Source organism: Pituophis catenifer, unplaced genomic scaffold (assembly GCF_029215685.1).
Source record: "Pituophis catenifer annectens isolate HBS135680 unplaced genomic scaffold, rPitCat1.0.hap2 SCAF_3, whole genome shotgun sequence".
Lineage (NCBI taxonomy): Eukaryota > Metazoa > Chordata > Lepidosauria > Squamata > Colubridae > Pituophis > Pituophis catenifer.
The window spans coordinates 180,818,480-180,838,755 of NW_027256883.1; the positions used below are offsets into that span (position 1 = coordinate 180,818,480).

The 20,276-nt window shown below is 35.5% G+C and overlaps 1 protein-coding gene across 3 annotated transcripts; it reads left to right on the forward strand.

Annotated features, from left to right (window-relative positions):
- The first annotated feature begins 1,096 nt into the window (after positions 1-1,096).
- KLHL12 (kelch like family member 12) lies at positions 1,097-20,276 on the forward strand. 3 transcript variants are annotated; one of them, XM_070939914.1, is made up of 12 exons: positions 1,097-1,420; positions 2,253-2,490; positions 4,116-4,269; positions 4,963-5,180; positions 6,029-6,178; positions 8,245-8,359; positions 9,459-9,565; positions 10,660-10,855; positions 12,776-12,934; positions 14,441-14,539; positions 15,273-15,459; positions 18,601-20,276. In XM_070939914.1, the coding sequence occupies exons 2-12, from the start codon at positions 2,308-2,310 to the stop codon at positions 18,725-18,727; spliced, it is 1,695 nt and encodes a 564-aa protein (XP_070796015.1). In that variant the 5' UTR covers positions 1,097-1,420; positions 2,253-2,307; the 3' UTR covers positions 18,728-20,276. The 3 variants fall into 3 exon arrangements, with proteins under 3 accessions (XP_070796015.1, XP_070796014.1, XP_070796016.1); XM_070939913.1 differs by having other exon boundaries at positions 1,097-1,407; XM_070939915.1 differs by lacking the exon at positions 18,601-20,276 and adding an exon at positions 16,971-17,108 and having other exon boundaries at positions 1,097-1,407.

A 20,276-nucleotide genomic window follows, 5' to 3' on the forward strand; every position in this document is an offset into this window, starting at 1 on the left:
GCCCAAGGGACAGATTGCAGGCACAGAAGATAAGACAATGATTAAGCTCCACACCTGGGTTCCAACATGCCCTGCACCTGCCTATATTCTCTCAGCCTCCCTGCACCTGAGCAGTTAGTGACGCTTTTCCAGGCAGCACCTGATGCTTCACAGTTAATCCTCAGTGAAAAGGAAGCAAAGCAAAAAGGTTCCTGGGCCCCAATGGCTTTAATTTGTGTAGCATTAAAGCAGTAAGAAAGCATCGTGTGCCAGCTTTCACAGAAGAGGCCTCAGCAAGGGTGCCAGTGCAAAGTGCTTACAGCCTGTACAAAATCTGACCCCCGACATTTAGTTGCATGATCCTTAGATGTCCTTTTCTGTTATCATCCACTTTCGGTGCATTTAGTTTGTTATTTGTGATTGTTTTTCTGTACTTCCCAATGTTTATCCCCAAAGGGAATAACGTAATGGGTTTATGTCAACATATTATACGTCCTATACTAGGGGTCTCTAACCTTGGCAACTTTAAGACTTGTGGACTTCAACTCCCAGAAGCTTTGCTGGCTGAGGACTTCTGGGAGTTGAGGTCCACAAGTCTCAAAGTTGCCAAGGTTGGAGACCTCTGCCCTATACGACTAGAATAGTTTTGACTAGTCCAGGCAGTCACCGGGAATCAATAACTGAATCGAATATACCCCCCACCCCAAATCTTTATTCCAATCATTTCTTTAGCGCGCCTTTGCTGTGTCCCCCGGAGCTATTTAAGCAGTGTGATAAAGCAAAACAAAACATTAAAAGCCGAGGAAGAGAGAAAAAAAGAGCAGCCACCTTCCATCCTCCACTCCCCCAACCCCGGGGAAGGCCCTGAACTGAACGGAACCGAGGCGGCGTGGGACGACAGTGGAAGCTGTTTCGTTGCTTAGCAACCAAGGCGAAACAGATTCCCTCTGTTCCCTCCTTTCTTCGGGCCGCAGTTCTTTGCTCTTGAATTCAAATAGAAATCAGCCTCTTTTTTTTTTTTTTTTTTTTGGTCTCTGCCCCGGCGCGAACGGTGACGCAATCGGCACGCGCCTAATGTGAAAGAGGAAGGAGACGTGTTGGGGCTGAGGAAGTGGGAGTTTCTCCCCTCGTGAAATTGTTATGGTGGAGGAGAGAGATGTTTCGCCGGCGGTTCTTTTCCCTGCTCGGCTCGGTAGAAGAGGGACCCTGCTTTGACTGCATGGCTTAAAAGAGCTCGCCGGTATCCGGCAGGGCTCTGCAGATAAAGTCAAAGCGTAAGAAACGGAGCAGGTGAATCCTCTGCCCTGGTTTGCGGGCTCTTTCGACAAAAATTGGTGCCAATTAGGGTTTGCGGAAGTCGTTCTTCCCTCTCCGCGGTTATATATGAATATACAAGTGTATCGCAGCGTTCCAGGTTGGAGAATAAAGGTATTGTCTTCCGGTGGGTAGTGAGATCAGTATTGGCAAAAATTATTTGCGCGGGTGGCTAAATCTGTTCGTTGACATAGAGATGGTTGGGCTGGGACAGAAGCATCCTTTCGTTAATTTGGGTCTTTGTATCCCAATCGGTTATGCTGTCCCTGGTGTTCTTCCAGAGGTTTTTTTTTTGGTTTTTTTTTTGCTTTAATTTATATGCTGCCCTTCTCCGGAGACTCAGGGCAGCTTACAATGCGTTAAGCAATAGCCTTCATACTTTTTGTATATTTATACAAAGTCAGCTTATTGCCCCCACAATCTGGGTCCTCATTTCACCTACCTTTGAAAGGATGGAAGGCTGAGTCAACCTTGAGCCTGGTGAGATTTGAACTTGCAGTAATTGCAAGCAGCAGATGTTAATAACAGTGCTTTAGGCCACTGTACTGCAGGCTCTTGTTCATTTGGAAGCTTTAATTGTGAATGCATTTTTTGTTGAATTAGCCGGAAAAGTTTATATTTGTAATGTGGATATGGCCTTGTTTTTCATTTGCAAAACTTCCAATCAAGCTTATTCTATAAGAAGGCATATTTGCGGAAGTACTTTCAAGTGTGTGTTGAAGTAGCCTATTTTTCATTTTGAATTTGAAAATTTGAATTTGAATGAATATTTTCAAATTTCAAATTTGAATTTGAAGTAATATTTTTCATTACTAAATTTGAATTGTGCAAAATCCCCAACTTTTTTTTTTTTTGAGTTAAAACAGATCAAACTCGGTACACGTGTATAGCACTTTGTTATAGCTGTGTAACTATAGGTTGTAGCCGAACACCCTAAAAAGAAAACCTTTCCTTCACAGGTTATTCATACTCTGAACCTGCCTTCTCAACACTCTTGTTGGCTGGGCTAAGACTATGGCTCCTAAAGATATAATGACTAATTCACATGCCAAGTCTATTCTCAATGCAATGAACTCTTTGCGAAAGAGTAATACGCTATGTGATGTGACCCTGCGTGTGGAACAAAAAGACTTTCCAGCTCATCGTATTGTATTAGCTGCTTGCAGTGACTACTTCTGTGCTATGTTCACAAGTGAGGTAGGTAAGATAGACATCAAACATATTTTGGTTTTTTTTTTTTCATGCGAGTAACATGTGCCAGAGACTTAACAGTTAAAAATATCACTGCAATCGAAGTATAAATCTTCCTGGAAATAAGACTCATTGCATTGTTTGAGATTTACCCAGTATATGTGCATAAAATTGTATTGTACAGCTGCAGTTCTATGTGTAATCTGGAAGTAAGGCAATGGGATTTGTTTCTAAACAAATGTGTATTGTTTGGGCTCTGGGTGTGGGTATTCTTATACAGAGGTTAAAATCGGTAGCAAAAATATATATCAAACATTATCTAAAGTCATGTTTTTCTGAAGTTCCATGTTGCCCAGTAACTTTAAATTGTTACAGTGTAATAATCATAACAATTGACAACAGAACAATAATGGATAGGTAACAATGTTTCTTCTCCCTACAATTTAATTTCCAGTATATATATTTGGGCATATTTCAACTTGTATAAAAGTTAATATGAAGTTCAATATTAAACCTTGGGCCCTTTCATAACTTGGGCCCTTTCATTTGAGCAAAGATTGGAAGGCCACATCATTTTGCACAATGATATATCTTCTTATTGGCTTTTCTCCTATAGGGTTATAGAGAATAGGTCTTTTGGGGGTATTTGAGAATTTAATTCGTTTGTATCTTGTTTTTGCATAATATTTTCCCTCTTTCACATTTTATATACTTTTTTGTATGTATACTACCCTGTTTCCCCCAAAATAAGACATCGCCTGATAATAAGCCCAATCGGGCTTTTGAGTGCATGGCAATAAGGCCAAGCGCTTATTTCAGGGTTCAAAAAAATATAAGACAGTGTCTTATTTTCAAGGGAACATGGTATAACATATATAATCAAATAATACATTAGTATTTATTTGATGGCAATACATTTGAATTAGAGGATCCTTAACTTACAGTCTTATGTGATGCTTTGGTAACTACAATTCTAACATGTATTTGAAATCTATAAGCAAATAATTTAAAAAAGTATTTATGTTATACTATGGTTATGAATTCTAAACTTATAAGACAAAAGTCTGTTGAAGTACTATTAAAAAAAGATTGAAATGAATGAAAGTTAAATTGTTTTCTAAAAAGAATCAAAATGTTCTTTGATGCTATATCTTATTTCTCCAGTTACACTTCTTGAAATTTTATTTGTTGTAATTTCATGCTTGTAATAAATTAATACTTAGCGAATTACTTTTGCCAAATGTGTCTATAGGTGACCTAGGCCAGAAATAGTACATATATTAACAATAAATATATTTTATTTAAATAAATTATATTTTGTAGACTAGTAACTATTTTTTTACAGAAGGAAGATTTTGTTGTAATTTATATATAAAAGAAAAGTAATTAATTGGTATGGTGAATGAAATATCTTAAACTCCTGGGGAAAAGCACTAAGATATTTATGTCTTTGTTGTAGTCTTTCAAGGGTGCACTTTTAATGATAATCATTTTTATAGTACATGAAAAGTTTGAATAAGTGCTTATTTCCTCTTACCCATGCTTATGTTTTCCAAATTAGTTTTCATAACCCAGTAAAGATCATTAATATAAATCCTTGTAATTAAACTTACTTTACTTGTAATGTGAAGCTTTCAGAGAAAGATAAACCCTATGTGGATATCCAAGGACTAACAGCCTCAACTATGGAAATACTGCTGGATTTTGTATATACAGAAACTGTCCATGTGACAGTAGAAAATGTTCAGGAGTTACTCCCTGCAGCCTGTCTACTTCAGCTGAAAGGTAATGCCAGAAACAAATTGTATAAAGCAGGAATTGAGGATCTGATGCATTGTCCAGACACCTTCAGTGTACAAAAATGAATAGAACTTTACAAACATACTAAAGTTAGTAAATTAAAGATGTATTAAAATAACATATAGTCCTTGCTTACCAACCATTTATTCAGCAACTTCTCAAAGTTGCGATAACACTGAATGAGTGGTACTTACGACTGATTCTCAAAGTTCCAGCTTTTTTCCATTTGCTTAGTTCTGAATGCTGAATATTTTGAATGGCCATTTAATAGTTTTCAAATAATTGATGATCTGTCCTAGTACAATCAATATGTGATTTTTCATTTTAGAGGTGTTTAAAATGTCAAAAAATATCACAGCTATAAATATTGATCATAACCAGATTTATATCAGTAGTTTTGTAAGATGGAATTAAGAAGTGGCATTTATGTCAAATACAGCTTATTGAACTTATAAAAAGAAGTGTTTATGACTCATAATGGCAACATCAACTTGTAAAGATATGAATTTTCCTGACCACACTTGAAACCCAATATAACATTACATTTGTTTGTGTTGCTGTTCAATAGAAATAAATATTGCTCCTTTTCACTTTTAATTTAAATTTGATTCCCAGGTAATTTTTCAGAATTATGATTTGACCACTCAAAGTGCCAACCATTATTTTATTTTCTTGTAGGAGTAAAGCAGGCTTGCTGTGAATTCCTGGAAAGCCAGTTGGATCCTTCTAACTGTTTGGGTATTCGAGATTTTGCTGAAACGCATAATTGTGTTGATTTAATGCTGGCAGCAGAGGTTTTTAGTCAGAAGCATTTTCCAGATGTAGTACAACATGAAGAGTTTATCCTCCTCAGTCAAGAAGAAGTGGAAAAACTCATCAAGTGCGATGAAATTCAGGTAAGAACTCATCCGTTACTGCAGTTTAAAGCAAATAATATTTAATTGTGACATGTGATGAATGCAAACCGATCATATATTTGTCAAGCTGTATAAACAGGATTTTTGTATTCTTTTGAGAATCACATAATGTATACATTTAAAGCAGCTTTTTCAATGAAGTGTGATAAGATTGTTTGCACACTAGTCATTCTTTCCTTTTCATGTTAATGTATTTTTCTAATGGGAAATATGGGAGGATCTTGTTTTTTATTATTTATTTTTATCTCACCTTCATTATTTTTATATATAACTCAAAGTGGTGAACATATTCCTTCCTTCTCCTATTTTCCCCAACCCGAACTCACCCAACCAACTTTCATGCCTAAGGGGGGATTAGAATTTACAATCTCCTGGTTTCTAGCTTGATGCCTTAATCAACAGAGCAAACTGGCTAAAAGTCCTATTTGAATGCTTCAAAATTTAAAAAATGAAAATTTGTGAAATTATTATTATTATTTCTTCTGGGGCTGCCAATGAGAACTGCCCCCCAGCCTTTAGATAGGATTAAAAAAAATAAACAGAAAAAGCCCTAAATTCTTTTAGTCCTTTGCCTTTAATCATATGACATCTCTACATGTCACATGTTCACACTTTATATTTGTGACAGTCATAAGACAAAACTAAAGATTTTCATTGGAAGACAGATACTTGTAATATATGATTGGGGTTTTTTGAGCAATCATAATTTGCTAAGCAATTTTCCCACAGTAGAGATACAACCTGTGTTTGGGCTGCCAGGAAGCTATCTTGAATCATAGCCAACTCTTTTTGCAGAAGTCTGAGGAGTTTTGCTTCTTTTCTTACAGGTAGCGTCTGAAGAGCCTGTCTTTGAAGCAGTTATTAATTGGGTGAAGCACTCAAAAAAGGAACGGGAAGCCTCTTTACCAGAGCTTTTGCAATATGTGCGCATGCCACTTCTAACTCCACGCTATATCACTGATGTCATAGATACTGAGGTTGGTCCAGGTTCTGTATTACTCATCTTTTAGAAATGTTTAATACAGTTAGGGTAGGCAAGCTGTGTTTTTCCAAATGTTATTACAGTTCAAACTATGTCCAACTATTAAACTTGTCAGAAGAGCATCAGTTTAATATTATGATCATAGTTAGGGAGGACCTTGTCCATTTATAGTAATACTACATCTGAGAGTATTCATTATTAGTAGTATCACTATTGCACTACAGCATTTATTCACTTTGGGATATTTTCTGCTTTTCATGAAATGCTTGCAATCCATAGTACTTCGTTCATTGAGAAATGTCAATGTCAACGTAGCAGATATAAGGGCATTTGTTTCAGCACTGAAAGAAATATTCATGATTTTAAATTCACCTGCAGTGAATACAGATCAATACATTTGCAAAGGCCTCTTCAGACTAATAAAAATTCAGTCTCTTTAAGGGTGTGCGTCCATTAAAAAATCTGAAGCCAGTTAACCACAATATAAGAATATAAGATGAACCATGGTGTAGGATCAGGCCAGTAGTTCATCTAATATAATGAATACCAATCAATTTGATATATTTCAAATTTCATGCTCAAAGTCATGGAGAGAAGGGTAATACTCTTCTTCCACTGTTGCTTCGTAGCAACAGTGCTTTAAAGTATGTTGTCTATGATTCTTAAAATAAGAAGAGCTAATTGGAGCAGTAGAATCTAAGGCTGTGCAGTGCTTCAGATTTCATTCCAAAAAGATGCTTCAGAGCACATGTACATCTGACCTGCAACTTACTAAAGCAGCTACATGCCTTTTCAGATCAGATGGCTGCCTGGAAAAAGACACTTCTGTTTTAATGAATCGCAGGCAGGTTCTGCATTTGTGCTTCCATGCTTCTCTGCAATACATTTATGGAATTGTATCCAACAAAAGTGAGGACCACTTTTCCAGTCCCTTTTAAAGTTGTTTATCTCAATAATCATCAGCATATCTATTTCCAGCAAATTCTGCAATTAATAAGCATTCGTTCCTAATCACATGCCAAAATAGAGAAATGTTTGTCAAACTGCAAACTATCTTTTTGTACCTGGGGAGTTCTTGGTGCTATCTGAGCTTAGTTGTTTGCAGACATTTCATTACCCAATTTAAGTGACATCATCAATGCTAGAAAGTGGTGTAAACCCCTGCTAACTAGCTGTTCTGGTATTTTGTTCTGGTACTTCTTAGCTTTTTTGTTGTCTTTTTCTGAATGGTGTGTAAATGTTTATCTCTGTGTCTGTTGATGGCTCATTTGAATACCAAGCTTCCAGGAATTCCCTAGCATTTTATGGGTTTTGTATTTATATTACAGCATAGCATGTAAATACAAAAAGAATTAAAATCACATCAGAGTGCATATTTTGTTAAGCATCCCCATGGATTCCTGAATTTAGCACATTTATATCAGTTCAGGTTTCAATGAATGCTACTATGTTCTAACGTGGGGTGGGGGGGGAGGGGGAGGGAAGCTTTCTCTCCATGTTTTTCATACCATGTGCAATTTATATTAGTCAGGCATTACTTCCCTTTGCTCCATATTGAAGAAACCACAGGTACAATTTCTTTGGGAAAGTTATTTTGATTGCTTTTTTCCCAATTTTGCAATATCATTTTTCAAGTGAACTGAAAGCAGACCAAATAAAACAAATCAGGGGTTCTCTTAAATACACTGAGAGTAAAAGTGACTTTTTCTTATGTTTTTGGTACTGCATCTGTCCTTCAAAGATGTCTTTCGCCCAAGTGGTTTCATCAGGATTAATACTTGTGGTACAGATGATTCATTAGTGTAAAAGAAATAGTCTAAAACTCAGCAATTTTATAGTAGTGTAATTGTTTAGCTTTAGAATGGGTTCCTTCTGCTAATGCAACACAAGTTTGTATATGTCTGTACATGTCTAATTATTCCTTTTAAAAATACTGTTTTAATATAAATACAAATGTTCTTTTTATTATTTTCATAAGGAAGTGTAGGAATAATAAACCTCTGTGGTACTGCAGACTTGTATATATTGTAAAAATTATATAGTCTTGTTATATTTCCCCAGCCTTTTATTCGATGCAGTTTACAGTGCAGAGATCTTGTAGATGAAGCTAAAAAGTTTCATTTAAGACCTGAACTCCGGAGCCAAATGCAAGGTCCCAGAACCCGAGCACGTCTAGGTAAGTGGCAAAAGATTCAAATTAACATTTAAGAAGAAGGAAATGTCATGTTCCATTCTTACGTTTATTGCTTTTTGTCAGTTGCCAGGTTTAGGGCTTAATAGATTCATAGTATTATGTTAATACTGCTGCAAAAGATACTGGGCTTGATAAATTAAAGATTGCTGCGCTGCCGGTGTTGGGATGCCCCGCCGGCCAGCTGGTCTTTGGGTCTCTGCTACGCATGCATGCATATCTGCGTGCATGTCCGTGCATGCGCACATTTGTGCATGTGCATGTTTGTGCATGTCCATGCATGCGTGCAATTGCACGCGTGCTGACCTTTCAGTTCGGGCATGCGCGCCCACACAGTTTGGGCACTCAGTGCCTAAAAAGTTCGCCATCACTGGTATATATCCTAGAAAAAGATGCTGTTCCTTTAAGCAGTTGCAGATAGTTATTATATGATTATGTACTCAGCTAAAGTGCTGCACAGCCTTAGTATAAAATACTCTGAGAACTTTATGCTTTTTTTTAATTTTAGATGTTTTGTCACACCTTTATTATTTTTATAAATATATATAATATTACTTCCTCCTCCTGTTTTCTCCACAATAACAACCACAAATAGGGGACTAGTCTAAGGTCACCCAGCTAGTTTTCATGCCTAAGGTGGGACTAGAACTCTCAGTTTCCTGGTTTCAATGCATCTTATTTCCTTCAGGAAAAAGTATTTGAATATGGTAGAGAATTTGTTCTTCTTTATTTGGAGTGTTATTTTCTTTGCATTTATCCTGCTTGGTTGCAGTCTTCACTTGTTTCATACTGCTGTAACATAGCTTGCATACAAAGCTTTCAGGGCATAATGCAGCAGTGAGAGTGGTTTTCAGTTTGCTTTTCCCTGGCCTCGATTACAGATAAGTGACTAGTGCAAGTTTATCCATCTGGTTTTGTGCCTAAGGGAAGTGCTAAATCCTAAATCTTCCCACTTCTAGTCCAGTTCCTGTGGTAGTATACCAGACTGTCTTTCAGTTTATTTAAAAGTTATTTAAATTTTTTATCCCATTTTTAGTTGTAAAGCTTACTGATGTGTAACATTATGGTGGTCTCTTTCATTTAGGTGCCAATGAAGTTCTCTTAGTAATTGGGGGTTTTGGAAGTCAACAGTCTCCCATTGATGTGGTGGAGAAATATGACCCCAAAACACAAGAATGGAGTTTCCTACCAGTATGTAATTATCTGCTTCATCATATATGTTTAAAACAACAACATGCTATTTACATATATAAAATATTAGGTGTCCATTGTGGGGCAATTTGCATATAATTCAGTAATGAATCTAAGATTCCTAGAGCATTTTTCCTTTTTAAAAAAAAGCAAAAAATTTTTGGCATGAAGAAGTTTACTGCAAAGAAGCATCAGGTTTTCCTTGCCCAATGCTTCTGATTTCACAACGTTTTTTCTCTAGTTGTTTTCCACCAGTAGTGTTTGAATAGGTAAAATCTGTCAGAGGGAGAACTTTATATGTTTTTTTTAGAAATCTCCATGTAAGAATGGATATAAAACTGGAACATCCTATTTGTGAATAGTAGAAGATAACTGTCTCTTCCTGTCTATACTCCTCAGGGAAGTAACACAGTAGTAGTCTACTACATGAATGGATTGTAATACAGATGGATGCAGACAGGAACAGATTCAAGGTCAGACCGTTGTTAGCTGTCATCTCAGTATTTGTTAATGGAATGACAGTGTTAAGCAAACCACTTTCTCACATTTCTAAAATTTGCTTCCAGAACGATTTAAGGATTACTGAGAAAACCATATTGTATGTAAGATTGCTAAATTAAGATTTAAGAATATTCCAAAACGAAATATCACTTTCTTATATTTTCAAAGTACATAGAAGACATTTTCCTGTTTTTCGTAAGACATTTTTCTCTCTGAATTAAAATTCTCCAGAATTCATTATGGTCCATAGGGATCAGGTTTATTGTATGCTGAGAAAAACACAACTGTGCTGCATTTTGAAGAGGCAAGCATGGGAAATTGAGTATTATTGTTGCAGATTAACTGGACACCTATAAATAAACCCTGTCACATTAGTCCAGAGGTCTTCAAACGTGGCAGCTTTAAGACTTGTGGACTTCAACTCCCAGAATTCTCCAGCAAGCTGTGTTTGAAGACTTCTGCATTAGTCCATGTTGATACAGTTTACATTCTTTCTCCCTGATCCTGTATTCTATCACTAGAAAATTGTTAGTGCCAATTTCTTTTTTAGATACAAAAATTTGATTCTGTTTTCTTTCTTTTAACTTACATAGAGCATCAGCCGCAAAAGACGCTATGTTGCTACAGTTTCCTTGCATGACCGGATATATGTAATAGGTGGCTATGATGGTCGTTCACGTTTGAGCTCTGTGGAATGCTTAGATTATACTTCTGATGAAGATAGCATTTGGTACTCTGTGGCTCCAATGAATGTTCGACGGGGTCTAGCAGGAGCCACAACTCTAGGAGGTATGTATTGAAAAACAACCAACTAATGATTATTCTTGGAAAAAAATCTACATGTGGGAAATAAGTATTAATGAAGGGATCTTTAGTGCTCTCTGAGCTTGGTTGTTTTCTTGCAGATTCTTCATTATCCAAACTAGGTAACATCATCAGTGCTAGTAAGGAGTTGGGGTTTGCTCTCAATTTATGTTCTGGTGGCTTGCCTTGTCAGTGTTGATGGGAATGGTCTTGGTAATTCTTTGATTGGGCTATTCACTGTTAGCTTGTTTGGAAGTTCCTTGATTGGAGTATTGTTTACTTCTTGATTGTTAGTCTGATGTTAATCCTGGTGTTAATCTATGTTCATCCGGTTGTTGTTTACAGGTGTGGAGTTGTTTTGATCTTTTTCTTCTTTTTTTGGCTTGTTGATTGTTTCTTTTGCACAGTACTAGATGTTTATGTCTATGTATCTATTGATGGCCAATTTGTCTGAAAGCCAGGTTTGCAGAAATTCTCTAGGATTTTTAACGTAGCTTCATCTAGGATTGTCACAGTTTCCCAGTTGAAACTATGGTTAAGTCTGCCCATATGTTGTGAAATTAAAGAGTTTTCATCATGTCTTCTGTCTGCTAATTAGGGTTCATTGGATTCACAATGAACCTAATTAGCTAGTCTTCTGCCTGTTTGTCCTACATACTGGCTACTGCAGTCTTTACATTGTATGTTGTAGATGACTCCTGTTTTTCTTCTGAGGCTGCTGGGACTTTTGCTTTACTTGGGATGTTTTGGAGGGCTTTAGTTGGCTTGTGTGCTATGTTGATTCCATGTGGTTGTAATAGTATGTTGGTGCTTTCTGAAATGTTTTTGATGTATGGCAGCATTATCCTTTTTACAGCTTGAGTTGGTTGTGCTATATTGGATTGAATGATCAGGCACTTTGTGATGAAGGTGCATGAATATTCATTTTGTGGAAGATGTTTTATAGATGATCTGTTTCCTTTTTCTGCTGTTCAGGGTTGCTGCAGTATGCTTGTGCTTCTCTAGAGTTCTTATACAGCTTCTCTTGTAGGAGTTGGAAATTAATATTACCAACAATAATAATTAACCAAAGTAATAACCCAACCTCCCACAAGAGAATCAATACATGGCAGAAATGGGGGATGGAAAAATGTCTGCATAAATTCCTCTGATTGCCATATGTTGGGTGGAGCATATACTATATTTGACTTGTGCATAATTTTTTTAAATGATTTAGTTACACATGCAAAGATCAAGTCTAATTTCATTTTGAATGAGAAATTGAAACAAATGATAGTTTGACTTCAAAATCTTCATGTTCAGTATTTTTATCATGCATGAGCCTTTTTTACCATTTTCTTTCAAATCATTTTCAAAATGCATACACCTCTGTCTGTTTATCTAAGTGTCCTAAATACATCTTTTGCCTTTTGCTGCAATTTTCAGTTTGTGTACCCTGAAGATATTAGGACAAAATTTTTGAAGCTATAGAACCAATCATTTGTGTGTACAGTATTTTGTCTTCCTGATTTAGGGGGTTAATTTTAGGGGGTTTAATACAGAGGTTTGAACAGTGTAACCCATTACTAATTTCATAAACTCTAAAAAGTATCCCAGCCCCATCTACTTTTGCATGTGATCCTCAACATGGCAGGGAAATTTCTAAATTTCTTAGCTTGATTTCTAAACCAATGGAAAATGCAGATTCTTGATATAATATTTACTCCTTTGGTAGTTCACCCTTGCTTTTATCATTTGTACTTGTATTTATTTATACATTTCTATATTTCATTTGATACACTGTGGGGTGCTTTAGAAATAAAGTAAAACAGTAATACACATAATTTAATAAGACTTTTTTAGAAAAATTGTGATAAAGAAAAACCTTTCTCTTGAAATAACTGACTCCAATTTGTTATGTTATAGATATGATCTATGTTTCTGGAGGCTTTGATGGCAGCAGACGCCACACCAGTATGGAAAGATATGATCCAAATATTGATCAGTGGAGTATGTTAGGAGATATGCAGACAGCTCGTGAAGGTGCAGGACTGGTTGTGGCCAATAATATTATCTATTGCCTTGGTATGTAAACCCTCTTCCCATTTGGATGTCCTAGTATTAAAAATGTTAATCAAACATATTCCAACATCCACAGATTTTCTGTTGTATGTAATGTATCAAGTATGAAAATATTTTTACCTAGAAAGCCCTTAGTACAAGTTTTCTGTATCTCAAAATTGTAACTGTAAATGGAGTACTGCAAGATAGGAATGGTCAGATTGCATCAGTTCTTTAATATTTGTGCATTTAAGAGATACAGTGGTACTTCGATACTTGTTGTTAATTGGTTCCAGGACAAAAGTACCAAGGCAAAAATTTTCACATCAACATTTTCACATCATTTGACTACCAAATGTTATGAGTTTCAAAGCAGTTGAGTACTAAGGCACTGTATAAGAAAAAACTGTTCTAAACTATTGGATAGTTAAAAATTTATCAGCATTGTAACATAATTTCAGCTAGAAAAAGAGATGTTTCTAAGATTTTTTTTGTAACAAATTAAAGTTTATTTGAATTGGGTTTTATGAAATTAAAATGAATCTCCATCATCTTTCTTGGAACATTAAATCTAATATATTCTGATACCTTATGTATGAAGAAAACCATTAAAGAAGCCTAGAGTAACCTTTCTTCCACAAGTATGCCTAGAATACTGTAAATTGGCACTATAGCTGTCAGAACATCCAGGCAATTAGAATAGTTATGTAACAAAATATAACACTATTCACTATACAGTGTTTGTCCAAGCCTGGCATTTGTAAATCAAATCAAATTTTTATTATGGTCATAGACTAGTATAAAGAAGGGAGGTATGATTGTTAGCTATAAGATATAAAAGATATGTAATTAAAAACTAAAAGTATATATAAAGAGCAAGACTGTAAAATAAGGAATAGGAACATTAAATGGGTATAGGAGCATAAAAGGTTAATAGGTGGAAAACTATTATCAAATTACAAAATATTTTGTTATTTTTTGTGTTTGTTAAATCTAGTTTATAGTGAGGTAATCATCCAAGGAATTTTGAATGCTGCCGCACAGAACCAAAAACGTATGTTGTAACAGGGTTGGTATCTAAAAACAACAGGATGGTATAAAATTGTCTTGTGTGCCTTGGATATTTATTTAATAGTAGTAAGATGAGGCTATTGCAAATAGCCTTTGTAGTACAAGCACTGGGGAGACATATGCTCTGCAGTTCTGTGCCTCCAGCGTCAAGAGGCATTGTCTCTCCAGGCAAGGAATCTTCCTATATCAACCTTCAAGGACAGCATGATATCGTACCAGAGTGAAGGCCCTTTTGTGTTTAGGGCTGATATTTGTAGAATTTCTTTTTGCAGCATCCAAATACTATAGGTGGGTAAATTAGGACCTCTAATCAATATGGTTACAAATCTGTTTCCTTTTTTTTTCCCCACTATGGGGTTTTTTGTTTTTATTTTTTTTGCTTTTTATGGGTTTTTTTCATTCTGAGTTTGAATATAAAACAGAAATATTTATTTTACTTTTTCTTGTGTATGCATTTAGGTGGGTATGATGGTCTAAACATCTTAAATTCTGTGGAGCGATATGATCCCCATACAGGCCATTGGACAAATGTGACTCCAATGGCTACTAAACGCTCAGGTGAGGTTTCTGATTGGGTTAGGGAATTATGGAATAAAAACTCAATGCTTTCTAGATAGAATAAATCTAAATAAGAGAAAGAGATAAAATAAAAATCTACATCTTTCTGTAAAATGTATACAGTACTTTACTGAAATCCTGTCAGACACATTTAGTTGACAGTATCTGTTAAGCAAAAATATTTTCCTCAAGCAGCCTTCCTGAAAATATTAAAAAAATACATTCAACTATGGAGGTAGAATTCCCCAAGCTGATCATCTCTTCTAATCTGGATCTGTCCAAAATCTCTTCTAAATCATCATATTAGAGCAATCTTTACATCATAAACCAATTATTGTTTCTCACTGTATTATGTTTAATAGACATTTTAAAAGTGAACTTCCTTGATACCCTGAAACAATATAACATCACAAATTAATTTACTATTAATTTAAGCTTTCGGTAGTAATTATGAATAATAAAGAAACAGTTGTTAAAAATAAAGGCATATGCAGTTGTTATTATTAGATTTTTATTTTGCTTTTTATTATATAGCTCAGGGCAGCAAACAAAACTCCTATTTTTTCCACAACAACAATCCTGTGAGGTGGGTTGGGCTAATGACTTTTATGCACAACGATAGAAGTTAGCATGTCTTACGGAAAGCAGACTATGCAGTCTCCTATAATGCCCTCATGTCTAACAGAAGACGTTCATCTACTTTGCTATCATATTTCATTACTTCTCTTTGCAGGAGCTGGAGTAGCCTTGCTGAACGACCACATCTATGTGGTTGGAGGGTTTGATGGAACGTCTCATCTCTCCTCTGTGGAAGCTTATAACATTCGTACAGACTCTTGGACAACAGTAACAAGCATGACAACACCCCGCTGTTACGTGGGGGCAACAGTGCTCCGTGGAAGGCTTTATGCCATAGCTGGGTAAGCAGATGGTGCCTATGGAACTAACATTTATGATCCTTAAATGTTCTAGGTACCCCTGACACTTGCTTTGTTTTATGGAATTATAGGCTACATATTCTATACCTCTCCAGATACCATTTATTTTGGTATAATTAGATTCTGTGTGCATACATCTGTCATCCTATTCAAATATTTAAAGTTATTTCTGCTTTGATGGTTACTGTGCCTTTGAAATATGGTATACATCACAGGCCAATCACACTGCTGAACTGCTTTGTGTCTTTGTTTGTGTATGTCTTGCTCCAAGTTACTTAGATCACAGGGTTTCACCTGAAGTGAAACCCTTGGAGGGGACCACTTTGGGGGAATTCTGATGTAGGTTTGAAACCAAAGATATTAAAAAATAAGACTATTTTATGTCTATATCATGTCGACAGAACCAACAGTTTACTGAAGTATATAAGATGTCAGTGCATTCTGGGTCCATTGCCAGATTATATATTAATAAAATGCACTTGTCTTCATTCAGAATTTTACATTTGCCCTCATTTCTCTGAGTTATCCAATCATACCATCTATTCCATGCTATATAATATTTTGAGTCTGCCTTATCTTTCAATTCGAATGTTAATTTATCCATTTCCACACAATTATAGATTTTTTGAATTATCAGTTGGTCTGTTGGCAGTAGATCAGTTTTCCAAAATTGAGCTAGCGCCAATCTGGCTGCAGTGACTATATATAGTATTAAATACTTTATTTATTTCTTATAATTTTCTTTAATCGTCCCTAGTAGAAAAATTTCTGGTTTGAGTTCTATTTTTTCCGATGTTATTTCTATTAGCCAAATCCTTATTTTTTCCCAATATTTCCTAATTTTTGGGCAAAGCCACCAGACATGGAAAAAAGTGCCCTATGCCTGTTTGCATTTCCAGCAAGTTGGACTTAAATTTGAATACATTTTTGCTAATCTCGAAGGGGCCAGATACCATCTATACCACATTTTATACTGGTTCTCTTTATAAACCACTGATTTTGTTATAATATAATTATTTTCCCACACTCTTTCCCAGTCCTCCAATTCTATGTTATGTCCTATGTTTCTTGCCCATGCTATCATTTGTCCATTTACTAATTCTTCTGCTAAATCAAATTCCAATAAATATTTATAAATTTTTTAAATCAATTTTTCCTCTGTGGCTTCTAAAAGTTTATCCAATTGATTGGTTTTAGTTCAATTTTTATATCTTGTTTTTATCTGTAAGTAGGGCCACCAGTCTATCTGTATTCCTTGCTCTCCTAGTTCCTCTTGTGTTTTTAGCATTCCCTGGGGATCTAATATTTCATAATATCTTACCATTTTTTGAATTGCCAGGGTATTGGGGTGTATCATCGCCTCCATTGTGGATAGCCATCCAGGAACTTTCATATAGTGTTTACTTTTAATTTCTTGCCATGTATGAATTAATGAATCTCTTGATATATGATTGCAAAAATACCTATGTGTTTTGTTCCTGGTGTTCCATAAGAAGGCGTGCCACCCCATCATCAAATCGTGTCCCTCCAAGGTTAGCAATCTTTGATTTTTCAAATTCACCCATTCCCTAATCCATGTCAAACTCGTTGCTTTATAATATGTTTCCCATGCTGGTAATCCAAATCCACCTCTGGCTCTGTCGTCCTGCAATATACTTAATTTAATTGTTGCCTTTTTTCCTTCCCATACAAATTTTGTGGTTATTTTATTCAGATTTACAAAAAAAATTGTCCAATTTTACTGGAATTGTCTGAGATAAATAAAGCAGCCTCGGCAGAACGTTCATTTTTATCACTGCTATTCTCCCTAATAATGATAATTTCAGTTTCCCCCATTTTTCTAAATCCTCTTTTATTTGTTGAACTAAAATTACATTATTATTCTCCTTTATGGTTGCACATCTGGCTATCAAACATATACCTAAACATTTCACCTTTTTTACTATCTGTAATCCTAATTCTTTAATTAATTCCTCTATTTGTTTTCCTGTTATATTTTTCGTTAACATTTTGGTCTTATATTTATTAATTTTTAAACCAGCTACCTTCCCAAATTCCTCTATTTCTTTTATCAATATTGGTCCTGTTTTTAATGGTTCTTCTATGAAGAATACAAGGTCATCCGCAAATGCTTGGGCATTATATTCCTCTCGTTTTACTTTTAATCCTTTTATCTTTTTGTTTACTCTGATTTTTATCAATAGATTTTCCAATGTCAAGATAAAAAGTAAGGGTGAGAGTGGACATCCCTGCCGTACTCCTTTTTTTATTTCAAATAATTTAGTAAAGTCTCCATTTACCATTATACTTGCTTTAAAAAAAAATGCACTGTCAATAAGATAACGGATATGTGGCTAAAGTCATTTTTTCTTTTTATGTAGTGTTGTTTATATTGATATATATGTGTTTTGTGTACACATGGTGTAGTATTTTGCTTTTATATGTTTAATAGTTTGTTTTTTAAAAAAAAATTTTTTTAATTTTTTTAATTTTTTTTTAAATGCACTTGTCCTTATCCTAAATTTCTTATAAAAATGAAAATTGGTCTATTGTATAGTAATAGTATGAGTAAAAGTAGATAAGAGACCTCGACTTATGATCACGATTTTAAATTTTAGCCCAAAATTTATGTTGCTATCTGAAACATTTGTTAAGTGAGTTTTGCCTCATTTTACGACCTTTCTTGCCACAGTTAAGTGAATCACTGCAGTTGTTAAGTTAGTAATACGGTTGTTAAGTGAATCTGACTTCCCCATTGACTTTATTTGTCAGAAGGTCGCAAAAGGGGGTCACGTGACCTTGCAACTGTCATAAATATGAACCAGTCGCCAAGCATCCGAATTTTGATTACGTGACCCTGGGGATGCTGTAACAGTTGTAAATATGAAAAACGGTCATAAGTCACTTTTTTCAGTGATGTTGTAACTTTGAATGGTCACTAAAGGAACTGTTGTAAGTTGAGGACTACCTGTATAGCAAGCTTTGCCTTATGCTAATTTCTGAATACCTTTAAAAAGCTCTTAGAAGAGCTTTATTTTCCTCTTGACAAAGGTATTCTGATAGTTTGACTCCAAGTATCTGGACCTCAGCAAAGTTTCATCTGTAAATCTCTATTGTATACAGGTATGATGGAAACTCACTCCTGAGCAGTATTGAATGCTATGATCCTATCATTGACAACTGGGAAGTGGTGACATCACTAGGAACCCAACGTTGTGATGCTGGTGTTTGTGTGCTACGGGAGAAGTGACTTTAGGAAAGGCTTGGGAAAGAGCACTTCCATGGAACAATTACCAGAAAAAGCATTGTCTGACTTGGAATTATTGATCCTGTAGCTGTGAATTAAGTCACTTTTAATATCTGGACTATGCTGCAAATTATCAACAAATCTACTGATTCTGGTTTGAAGAAAAACCCAAACCCAACGCACTTTGACTTGACAATGGATGAACTGCATGCTTGTGTAGACTAACTCTGTAAAAAATGAATCATCAGAGCTGCAAGAATGTTTGCCTGCTGAATATCTAAAATCTGAATTGTTTCTAATCATCAGCATATAGTCATTGAGCTTTGACCACATCCAAAGTTCAATTTGTTCCTGAATATTTTCATATACCAAATATGCTGATGAACATCATATGAGCAGACCAAACTTTTTTTGGATATTTTTTCAGATTCTGCACCAGATTGTCCATGTTCTTCTGGAAAGCAATTGATTTATGAAAATGAAAGATTATGTATGTCGGTATATGAACTTGACATATGCAATACATAAGGTGGGGCAAGGGGCAGACATAGAGGAAAATTACCTGCTGGGAGATGCAGTCATGTCTATTGGGAAGAACAACAGGCAAGCAAGCAGGCAGCACTAGATCTTTAAATATTTTTTAAAAATACCAGAGACTAGAATCAATATGCACTAGAGAAAAAAATTATGTGCTAGTGCTTAAGCAACAACCAGGTTTATGTTTACATTTGCCTTCTAACCTACAAACACTGGCCAGTAGCAGAACAATGAAAGACGTCTGTGGCATCTTGAGTGCAGCAGTTATTTATAAATATGCTTTTGAAGAAAACCTCTATCCAAGGTACTTTTTAGGGACCGGATGTGCCCACGCACTACGAGTTATTACTTCAAATCATAAGAGATTCCCAAAGTTACAGTGGTCACCTTCAAGTTGCACTGCAAATAAGGTTGAAATGTGATACCTATAAAGGGATTGCAGTGTATATGTCCAGAATGAATGTCAGTACACATTTTTTGCATTTCAATTTTGTTATTCTGTATTTCTTATGCTTTCAGCCAGAAAAGCTAACCTCCTTCATATCCACTAAGGATTTCTGAATAATCATCTCCAAAGTGAGCTGGAACTGTTGACTTGCTCAAGCCATTCCTCTGTGGTGGCACCTAAGATTCCCAGCTCCCTATCTCCTTAATATGCCTCTGATATATAATGCAGCTTGTATTAGATATGTGAAGACAAGTCACTTTGCTGGTGGAAACATAACCCTGTGGATAATGCTCCTCCATCCCTCAATTGTGTGCTGTGGCTTTCAGTGTGACCTTGGCATTTTCTCCCATGAAACTACTGAGGCTTTGTGTGTGTGTTATCCAATCAGAAATCAAGGGATGAATGTATTTATTTTCTTGGGTGTGGGTGACTCCTTGCTTTGGGGATGAGGATACAATAGACTAATTATGCACTTTCAAATAACATTGATTTAAAAACCCTGACCTATCACACTAGTGTTTGATTCCTTTCATATGTATTTTTTAATAAAAGGATGGCTGGTTCAAA

Excerpts from the sequence above, each read along its gene's own strand:
- KLHL12 (XM_070939914.1), top strand. The coding sequence starts at position 2,308 with ATGGCTCCTAAAGATATAATGACTAATTCACATGCCAAGTCTATTCTC. Across the intron at positions 6,179-8,244 it reads CTGATGTCATAGATACTGAG|CCTTTTATTCGATGCAGTTT; the intron begins GTTGGTCCAGGT and ends ATATTTCCCCAG. Across the intron at positions 8,360-9,458 it reads CAGAACCCGAGCACGTCTAG|GTGCCAATGAAGTTCTCTTA; the intron begins GTAAGTGGCAAA and ends TCTTTCATTTAG.